Source organism: Anastrepha ludens, chromosome 2 (assembly GCF_028408465.1).
Source record: "Anastrepha ludens isolate Willacy chromosome 2, idAnaLude1.1, whole genome shotgun sequence".
In the NCBI taxonomy this organism is placed as follows: domain Eukaryota; kingdom Metazoa; phylum Arthropoda; class Insecta; order Diptera; family Tephritidae; genus Anastrepha; species Anastrepha ludens.
In genome coordinates, this window is record NC_071498.1 from 126197448 (window position 1) to 126208720 (window position 11273).

Here is an 11273-nt window from a genome sequence, read left to right on the forward strand (position 1 = left end):
GCTGTTCCTCGAAAGTTATGTTAAATATTTGTGTTTTTATATCGGTATATTGCGATTTATTAATAAATTTGCGAGTATAAATTAATTAGTATTAATTACAAAAATGGTTTACTGGGATGTTTTTTGACTTTTCTATTACTTCTGCTTTGACATTTCTGTATTTTTATCTTCCGCTCATTACTTTTCATTTCTGTGTGTTTATATTAGTTCATAGCTCTATGCTTCATTCTACGGCATTTTTATAACTTTAAGTCTATTAATAAATAAATAAACAAATTTCAGGTCCAAACATATTTCCTTATTATCGAATATAATAATTATGTATGTGAGTTCGGTTGGATCTAAAAGAAACAAGCATGTGAAGATAACGGGGTAGTAATTGTTAGGCGTGGGGCTGAACTAATTTGATTTGGTTTGGTAGAGGACGGTCAAAAATACATTTATACAGTGGTTGCAAACCACAAAGTTGTTAGTTGCGATTAATCTTAATTTAACATGTTTAATGATGTGCATCTTGCACGCGTTAGTAAGATTCAACGCAGTGCAGACGTGGCCAAAGGAAACACCGAGACAAATGCTGCCAGTCGACGTGCTATAACGCGTAACCCTAAGGAGGTGCATTTAGGAAATAAAGCCTCTGAGGTAGCATCTTTTGTTTGCAGTCATGCCCCCAGAACGGGAGATTTGGTCATTGCCAGTGAAATCGACTCGCCTGATCACACTCAACGCGATAACAATGAAAGTGATAACAACATTAGCTCCTGTTCTACACTGGATATTGGAAAGGTAAATATGCACCATGCAATCATTATTTGCTGATAATTACAAGGAATGGGGGCTATGGTGGGCCAATAGTATGCTTGTTTTTGTTTTTTATTATTGACATATCACTGCGCAAGTGCGCTTATGAAAGGCCGCCTATTTGAACAAACTGCAAGGTCAGTGCGATAGGCAGAGTGTTTAGAAAAATAATTGAATGACGTACGTGTTACGGTATTTTTATTAATAAAAAAATTTAGATACCAACAGCTCAAAAAATATTGGTTTCTTGTAAATATTAAACCGTATCATACTAATATGATCATGGAATATTGGCCACCACTTGCAAGAAGTTTCAGCTGTATGTGCTGCAGTGAAATGCAGCAACGTCGACAACAACAACAACAGCAAAATGGAAATATTCTACCAACAGAATGGGAGTATGCGATGATTTCACAGCCGCTACCAATGCGTAGACTTAAAGTAGGAAGGCAAAACGCAATAATTAATGTTTATTTTTTTGCAGTTATTTTACACGCTTAATGTCACTTCGTGTATAAATAAAGTGTTTATCTCTTAGGTGGAAAACCTATCCCTTCAACAATTGGAAGTTCAGGTGCGAGACTTAATGCACCGCCTTCAGGACTCTGAGCAGCAACGTATGGACTTGCAGCGAAAATTGGAGGATTGCAATGGTGAAAAAGAATTGTGCCTACGACGTTTGGAAGTTGTCAGTACTGCACACGAATGTCGCATAACAGAAATGCACTGCGTTATAGCGGAATTAAGTAAGAAACTGCGAGCTAAACAGGAAACTGTTATTCTAGAAGAGCACGAACCGGAAGAGAGTGGTGAGTCGATTTTTGCGAATAAGTACTGCTTTTAAATTTAAGTTTAAACCAAACCACTAAGTGAAATAATTTTTGATCATTTAATTCTTTCAGAGATAAGTTTTCAAGAAGACGTATCTGTGTATAATTCCGAACTAAATTTGACAAACCCTGATGCGGAGTGTCAAACTGAATTTGTTGAGAGTGGAGCCGAACATTCGATCTATGAAGGCAACAGCACTGGGGATAATGTCCACTGTGTAGATTCAATAGACCAGCCCAAAATTATTGATGTCGTATGTAAAGGACAAGTGGAGGTACGAATTGAATTCAATTATATTTGGTTGTCGTTGTTTTTGTTGTTGTTGTAACAACATAAACATAGTCCACAAATGTTTGGAAAAAGCTGCTGGATCGACAGTCCTTGGCCGCATATAAATCCGGATCGTTCCGGTAGCTTGAAGCAGACTTTCGTGGGAACAGAGTATTAGGTATTTTGGGTTACTCATTCTAATTTTAATATTCCAACACAAGGCGCTCCAAGAAGAGGTGCTTCGTTTAAAAGCGCAAATCGCTCTTCTGCAGTCAGAAATTGCAAATAACGAGACCACTTCTCGGGAGCAAAAACAATCTACAGAAATACTGAACCCAACGAATCCTAGTGAGGCAAAGAATAGTGAAATTGATCCGGAAAGAATGTCACATTCAGGTGATTTAGCAAATTGTAACTTATTTGGCTGTAATATTATTATGAAATTGTTTTATAGATTTTGTGACGCCACTAAAGCAATACGAGCTACTTTCTACACCCCAAATAACACCACCTGTGGCGAAAATTGCGGAACGTATTAAGTTAAAATGTAGAAGTCAGTCAATCAATAGCACACAGGAGTCGAAAACTGCGACAGGTATACTAAATACCGAGGTAAATAACAAATAACCGACTATGTTTTTAATGATAGTAAAATCTAACTCTCTACAACTTTTCATGAATAATGTTAGAATGACGGCATGGTTGAGCATCTGGTAATAGATTCTAAACAGAATGACAAAAGTTTGACGAGTAGCTTTTCTGAAGTATCCCAAATAAGTACGGAACTACAGCGTTTGCAACGTAAAATCGAAAAGTTAAAAATGCGAAATACAATTCTCTCCCTTACATTAGAGGAATGTAAAGAACATTGTGAGCATTTGTATTTACTTTGCGGTAAATATGAATCAAACGCAATTGCTTTGCAAACTGCGGTAAATTGTAGTGATCGGGCCATTGAAGCTTATGATGTTATGCTGGCACTTCTAGAGAGCAAGTATGAACTTTATTATATTATATTAAATACGCAAGTCATCTATAATGGTAGTAAAAATTTAGATTAGCCTTGATGACGGAAAAATCCCTTGGCGCGGAAGAGAGTAGAAGAGCTGTGGAGACAGTTGCACAACACCTCCTAGATCGCCTGGAAAGTGAGAAAAATATTTGTGAAAATAGCTTGGGACCTTGGCAATCAACGTAAATTATTAAACCATTTAACTGACGACCTCAATTAATTCATTCAATATAAAATTACAGCTTCAGTATTCCCGACAAGGTTTACACACCATGGACTACTGATGATGATAACCTTTTGCGTTACCATGTTTCAAAATTGAAAGGTCGTCGCTCCACCGTACAAAATACAATTGTCAATCTGGAGTCGCCTTTTAGCGATTTGTACGAAAAATCCCGCAAAGCTATTGAGAGTGGTAACGGAATGGCTGAAAAAGAGAACAACGCACAATTTGATATCGAAATGGCAGTAATGATGCAAGAGTTATTAAACTTGCGCGAAGAAAATATCACTTTAAAATCAAAGGTTGAATCAGCTGAAGCAGAAAAACGTCTCGCTACTGAGCGCAATAGCTCTCTTGAAGAAGCATTGCAACAATTGCAGTTGCAGCTACAATTGCAACTACAAATTAGCATCGATGCCAGCAGTGCACTTTTCCATCGCGAGCAGATCGCAGAAAATCGGATTTCCTACTCCGAGTCCGAACATGTCGCACTCACAGAACAGCAATTAGTAGAAGCGCTAACACGAGAATCCGAACTCAAAAGCCGTATTCAAACATTAATAGCATCAGTGAGCGCTTCCCAACTTAACGCCGATGAACGACACGTCCAGCTACAGAATAATATTCAGGAATTGCAAAAATCAAATTTGTGAGTATTTTCATTTCGATAATTAATTAAAGCTCAAGTCCATGGAACTTTTTTGTATGAAATTTATAGAAATTTAACACAACTTTTGGATCAAAACAAGCGCAGATATCAAGCACGAGTACGCAGATTGGAGCAGAAAATTGTAGAAATGTCATTTGGGCTTGATCAGAAAGTTATTGGAGAAAAATGTAATGCCAATGATAACTGCTGTATTGCTCGTACTATAGACTGTGACCGCGTAGAACAGCAGCCACAACGTATAAAATCAAAAAACTCAGAAGAACTATCGCAGTCATATGAGTCGCAACTACAAATACAAGAGATCGTGCCTGAGACTACTCTTTAGAATAGTAAATAGCAGAACAATGTTTGCAACAAATAGATTACAATTAAGTTCAATTTCCTATTATTCTAGCCTATCATACGCCAAATTGAATCTTAAATTTTATATTAATCTAATCCATTCAAGTGTGCCATTTATCGCATTAATTTATCGCTTGGCTTAGCTAATCGGGCATATTGTGCTAGAAAGCAATACATAACATAATACATAAAATGCATATAAATTTTCCCGCATCAATTTATAAAGTTTAGGTATCATATATAATTACGTGGACTCACAACATACCATATGCATATACATATGTTTTTTGTAATTACACATTGCTTGTTAAACTATTATTAATGTACAAATCGCGCTGGAATAAATTACTCGAATTGAGAATAAACTTTTTTTTTCTTCAGTAAGTAAGTAAGTATGCACGCTTATTCAAGAAGTGGGGAGATGTACAGTAATTTTGAAACAATGTGAAGATTTTTTATTATTTTTCTTAAAAAAATACCCATATCAGTAGAGCAGCAATTTTATTTTTGCTTTTTCTTAATTGGCCTCTAAATTGTCAATCTTTGTTTACAGGTTTTGGCATTTTGGGTACCAAATAACTTCTTGTTATGTTTGCTGTACTGCCACCTGTTCCTTGTACATTAGTTTTAACAGACCATGAACATTCGTTTAAAGCAGCGAAGTGATAGTTCTACCTGCTTATAAATGAAAATCGTTATCGCATCGTATACTAGGATTTGTTCTGTTTTTGCTGTTGCTTTAAATTACGAAAATTAGCTGACAAGTTTGAACAAAAGGAACATTATCCCGACAGTTGTATTAACAAACGATGCTATATTTAAATAAAATTATGGCTGTGTTCACGGCAATCAATAGTTACATAAATATTGCGACTCTGCTCGTTGCTGATATTCGGCTGATTAGCTGTTGCAATATTGAAGAAGCTATTTTGCGCCGAACGTGTTGTTTGTTTGAAAATATGGAAATAGGGACCAATAACTTCGTTTTATTTGAACTTAATTTTCAAAACAATAAATAAGCAATATTAAACTTCAAAGTAATATTTATTAAATAAAAACTTACTTTTCCCCTTCCATTTCTACTCCGCAGTGAAAATTTTTATCCATCAGATAGTCAAAATTTTATTGAGAGAACGTTGGTATTGTTGCAGAAATCATGTGGTAGTACCAGTCCTATCTCATAAAAGATGACGCTGCCGCAATTATTACAGCGCAAAACACCTTATATTTATCACTGTTGAGCTCTCGGCAGAATAATTCTTGTTTTCAAGCAAAGAAGCAGTGCTCACTATTGTTGGTCGGTCCTAATTCCGTTTGATATAGAGATTATTCGACACTTAATAAAAAACGGCAGTATTGCGGCGCTTATAAATGTCGCTACAAATACTACTCGTATTAATACATTACCACAAAAGTCAAACACAGGGTTTGCAGATTTGTGTTTGAGGGAATCGTCAACAATTTGATGGAAGTTGTGTTTAAACTGTAATACTTTTTATTCATTATCGTGTATGTATGTACATTGTCTAAATTTTAGTATTTTTCAATTTGGCAAGAAAGGATTGGTAATACAGTTATTTTTTATTGGAAATGCTTGTTTGTGAAAAAATATGATTAATAAATTTTAATTATTTTTGTATAAAACTTGCGATTAGCTGATACTTTTTTAATTGTTGGACTCTACAAGAAAAGTGTTCGACTGTGCTCATAGCTTACCAAAAATCTATAATAAAAACATTTTGTATTTAAGAGAGCAATTCATTTAAAAAAAAAGAGGTTGTCTGTAAAGTCGGTTTACTGACGATAGTTTAACGTGACAACGTCATAAGAAAATATTGATGGAATGGTTGCAATTTTCAAAACAAAATTTTAATTTTATTTGTTTGATAGATATTTTGTATGGATATAGAGGAGGATGTAAATGGAATTGCAATGGAATAGGTCAAGTTGCATTTACACAAACGTGAAAAATTAGGAAACATTTATCAAATTCATGAAAGATATCTTCAATTTCGATTGTGCATCAGACGTTAATAAGTCAACAACATCATCGATTTGCCTTTTTCAAGACACTTTACACTCGAAACACTCCCTTTCATTTCCTACTTTTTCTATCATCGTCCTATTCTCAACAGAGAAATGGTTCATTACCATGCATACAGCAAGAAGGCATATGCAAATACAAGTATGTGAATTTATATACCTACATCTGCGCATATACATACATATATATGCTCACTCAAGTAGGACAGAGCCAGATGTCGAACGTTGCCGAACGCGGGGGCCGATTGTGCTCTTTGTCGTTCGTTCCGCGCTCTCGCTTGCAGTTCAGTTAAGCTTACATTTGCTTGCGTACGGAATAGATTCGTATATTTGATATGTCCATATGACTTGTATGCATCTTTACATATATATTTGTTCGTTTTGAAAATTGCGCGAAATTGTATATGTATATGCATGTTTATATACATATATTAGTATACAACATATCTTATAAGGTATATGGTAAATATTACCATACATTTTTTCCTTCATATATAATAATAATAATAACATTAAAACAACAGGTATTATTAACAAACTTGGTTTTATTTTAAATTCTTCAAGTAAATCAAATTAATAATAATCAATAAGAAGGCATATGCAAATACAAATACGTGAATTTATATATGTACATATGCGCATATACATACATATATACGCTCACTTAAGTAGGAGAGAGCAAGATGTCGAACGTTGCCGTTCGTTTGCTTTGTTTGCTTTGTCGTTCGTTCCGCGCTTTCGCTTGCAGTTCATTCAATGCAATGAGCAAGGTAACGACAAATGAGTAAGGTAACGACAATGAGCAAGGTAACGACATATGAGCAAGGTAACACTAATGAGCAAGGTAACGACACATTTTTTCGTGCGTGCAGCCTGTTAAATCGAATTATAAGACGTTATCACGTCAAAAATGCGCCAATTGTTTTTAGACGTTTACAATAGAGTGTGTTTTAATTACGCACCGCACAATTACTTAAATTTTTTACATTTCGATCCGATTTTTAATAAAATTGAAGTAACAAATTAACTAGCTTCACATCTAGATGGCACTGAGTGTCGTAAACTTTATTGAAACTGTGTAAGTGTTTTATATGCAGTAGAGCCATCTATAAGTTCGAATGAGCATAATTTCTCCGCCATCTTGCACTTCCGTTTAAATGCTGTCTTTTTCTTTCCCCTTTTGGTTGGTGGAAGACGTTTTCTGCTTTTGCGGCAGTATTTTATGCGATATTCCAAATAATTGAAGTGGAAAATGGTGAGTTCATGTTCATAAATGATTAGTGCGTCAATCTGAACATTAAAGTGATAATAGTTTCAACAGAAATCGTTACCAATAGTAAATAACGTGGTACACGTGTTAAGATTTGTCAATTTTCCGACGCAGCACGTTTGTCATTTCAGTACTTAGTAATTGTAAATTTGTATGTTTTTTATTTTTTACGTGTAGAGTTTGGCCAACGCAAGACCTTTGGTCTCTGTCTATTCGGACAAAAATGAGCAAGTCGAGGATAAAAATATCGCCTTGCCCACAGTTTTCAAAGCCCCCATTCGCCCGGATATTGTGAATGAAGTGCACCAACTTATCCGCCGTAACAACCGTCAGCCGTACGCCGTTAGTGAACAAGCAGGTGTGTGGATAAATAATATATTATTGTGAAATTCCTACAATAGTTTTTTTTGATTAATTATAATAGGTCATCAAACGTCTGCTGAATCATGGGGTACTGGTCGTGCCGTTGCCCGTATTCCTCGTGTTCGTGGTGGTGGTACTCATCGTTCTGGCCAGGGTGCTTTCGGTAATATGTGTCGTGGTGGACGCATGTTTGCCCCTACCAAGACCTTCCGTCGCTGGCACCGCAAGGTGAATGTCAACCAACGCCGTTACGCCCTTGTATCGGCTATTGCTGCGTCCGGAGTTCCAGCCCTTGTACAATCTAAAGGTCACATCATTGATGGTGTTTCGGAATTCCCTTTGGTGGTGTCTGATGAAGTTCAGAAATTACAAAAAACCAAGCAGGCTGTAGTGTTTCTGAGACGCATGAAAATCTGGGCTGACATCCAAAAGGTAATTTGAAATATATTGGAACAATATTGCAGTATTCCGTGCAAATGCGAATGAAGCTACATATTTTGTGTTCGCTGGACTTTATAAGAAGAAAAATACTGCTAGAATAAATACTTTTCATAGGCGTTCCGCTGCTAAGCAGTTAATGCTTTTTAGTTGGGGTATTTGAAAAGCACATTTATAAACAAAATCAAAAAATCAATTTTCCTTTTGCACCGTAGATAATTGCGGCAAATAAATTTTATTTTTTCACCAATGACTGACAAAGGTGATGTATTCTCTTTATCATAGGTATACAAGTCGCAGCGTTTCCGTGCTGGCCGTGGTACAATGCGTGATCGCCGACGTATAGCTCGTCGTGGTCCTTTGATTGTTTTCTACAAGGATGAGGGTTTGCGTCGTGCATTCCGTAACATCCCCGGCATTGAGACAATGAATGTGGATAAGATGAATTTGTTGAAATTGGCTCCAGGTGGTCATGTTGGCCGTTTCGTTATTTGGACTGAATCGGCATTCGCACGTCTAAACGAATTGTTTGGTTCATGGACGAAGCCATCCACCTTGAAGAAAGGTTACAATTTGCCACAACCCAAGATGGCCAATACTGATTTGTCCCGTCTGTTGAAATCGGAAGAAATCCGCAAAGTATTGCGTGATCCACGTAAGAAGGTGTTCCGTCGTGTGCGTCGTCTGAATCCATTGTCCAATGTTCGCCAGTTGATCAAATTGAACCCATATGCCGAGATTTTGAGACGCCGCGCTGCGCTAGCAGCTGAAAAGCGCACTATTGCCAAAAAATTGGCCGTTGCTAAGAAGAAGAATGTGGAACTGGCGAAATCACACTTTGCTGCTGTCGCTTCTAAGGCACAAGCCAACCGCACTAAAATGTTGCAAAAGGTTTTGGCTGAACGTAAGAAGAAGGCAAGTGCCAAGAAAGTCGCTAAAAAGGCAGCCCCCGCTAAGAAGTAAAATGGATGGAATACAGTCGTTATGCTTGTTCTTTATTTGTAATGGAAGAGTAATTACAAAAGTTCTATTCATAATATAAAATACTTTATAAAAAAATGCGACTAAATTTATTATTTAAGATATTTTATAAAACAAAATCACACTTTTTTAGTGACGAAACTAATATTGCTTTCGTATTCATGTAAAAAAGTTAGTTTTTTACATAGTATAAATATATGGGCCATTACAACATAATTGTACTATGAGTCAGTGATTTCCTCTCCGTTCAATGATAAGATTTCAAGTTTGCAAGGACATAATTGCTAATTTATTTGCGGATAAAGTGAATATTATATAGAATGCACACGGATATTGGGTAATACAGGCGCAAATGTATCTATCAAAATATGCAACACAAATTTGAAATATTCTTCGTAGAATATTAGTTCCAATATGCAAATTGATTGGGCCTGTTGTTGTTGTTGTTGTTGTTGTAGCAGCATAAACATTCCCTGTGCATATACGAGGAATGCTGCTGAAGTGACGGTCCTTGGCCGGATATAAATCCGGGTCGTTCTGGTTACGTAGAACCGACTGTCGTGACTTCGACCTATTTCGATCTTCTATAGAAATTTTCAAACTCTGCCTGAGAGTAAAGCATAAATTTAGGCAAAAAATATGTTTTGACATGGCTTTCTTATGCATGTTATGTAAACCCCACAATAAATGGAATTTATTTAATATTCAACATATATTCGTAAACAACCTAAGGTTTGTGTGGTAGCCACAATAGCTGTTCATACTTATGCATGAAATGTATGTATGTAAGTGGAAGGCTCTAAGTTCAAGTATTGTTCTCTATGCACGGCTATTGTGGATATGAGGCATCTTAAATACAGTGTTTCTGCTTTTCTGGCACCAAAAAGCACGAAAGACTATTTGTTCGGAATATGTAAAAAGTTACAGAGTTCCGCACAGATTAGATTTATTGGAGGTTCGCACTTCGTCGTCATGATATTTTGTGCCATCTACTCATCACAGTACCTCATCCAGACCCAGTTCTCTTATTAAACATCACAGATTGGAGGAGAAACTGACTATTCCATGCAAAGTTCTATGCACTACTTTATTATTACCACATGGCTTGCAACAATTCTGCAAATCGTGTTTATGCGGAAAGCCTACTACTATTTCGGTCCTGCAATGAAAAACTGTATTATTGTTGTATCACTTTTAGAAGCTTCCCAAAATAATTGGGAATGCTCTCGATGTAGTATATATTCCGGTTATGTTGAACAATTCAGCTTTCAAGTGAACCAAAGCTAAGTGTGTCTTAAAAAAAAAAGAATTGCAAGACGCTAAATTCCTGTTGAGCTTGTTGTAGTATAAACATGGCATATACGGCGAATGCTGCTGAGGTAACAGTCCTTGGGCGGATATAAATCCGGGTCGTTCCGGTTACGTAGAACAGTAAGCAGACAACGAAGTTGGTCGAGAGGGAGAGAAGTGTTGATGAGTATTTCTCCTTGTTTTGAAGATATTGCGTAAAATAGATTCCCAAAGCAAAATCGTTTTGAAATCCCATATATTAAAATGCCCATATATATTAAATCAGAAACCAGACAGATTAACGAAACCAACGCAAGATAAGTCATGTCGAGGCCCTATGCTCCCGAGAGGAGTGAACAAGGAAAGAAAACAATAAATAAATTAAAATTAACAGCGATCTTGAGCATTCTTCAAAAAGATCTATATACATATTTAATTTTCTATACGTACAAACTAAACCGCCCTAATTTGCTTACACGAACTTTGCATAAATTAATTTAAATGATTCGGACCTAGGGCGATAGGCCCATTGTTTGTTATCAGAGTGCGATTCTCTTCGCAGCTCTCCCGTTTTTTCAGCTACCATTTAGCACTGAGTGCAGAGTTTGTTTGCTCTCACCACCGACCGAGGAAAGGTCGGCGCTTCGCCAATTGAGATTTAATTAAAATACTGAAAATCGAGCGACAGTTTCACCACCATAACAGTCGTCAACACTTCTCCGTTGTGAAAAGTTGCGGA

General features: G+C 36.5%; 2 protein-coding genes across 2 annotated transcripts; both read left to right on the forward strand.

The window, feature by feature from the left end:
• The first annotated feature begins 165 nt into the window (after nucleotides 1–165).
• On the forward strand, nucleotides 166–4508 carry LOC128855287 (colorectal mutant cancer protein). The gene is made up of 9 exons (XM_054090043.1): nucleotides 166–786; nucleotides 1340–1610; nucleotides 1704–1906; nucleotides 2124–2298; nucleotides 2357–2514; nucleotides 2592–2896; nucleotides 2959–3096; nucleotides 3157–3786; nucleotides 3856–4508. Exons 1-9 carry the CDS (start codon nucleotides 496–498, stop codon nucleotides 4130–4132), a joined length of 2448 nt encoding a protein of 815 aa, XP_053946018.1. The 5' UTR covers nucleotides 166–495; the 3' UTR covers nucleotides 4133–4508.
• Nucleotides 4509–7336: 2828 nt separating this feature from the next.
• LOC128855290 (60S ribosomal protein L4) lies at nucleotides 7337–9460 on the forward strand. Its single transcript, XM_054090049.1, has 4 exons — nucleotides 7337–7447; nucleotides 7640–7820; nucleotides 7887–8257; nucleotides 8549–9460. Exons 1-4 carry the CDS (start codon nucleotides 7445–7447, stop codon nucleotides 9224–9226), a joined length of 1233 nt encoding a protein of 410 aa, XP_053946024.1. The 5' UTR covers nucleotides 7337–7444; the 3' UTR covers nucleotides 9227–9460.
• The last annotated feature ends 1813 nt before the right edge of the window (nucleotides 9461–11273 follow it).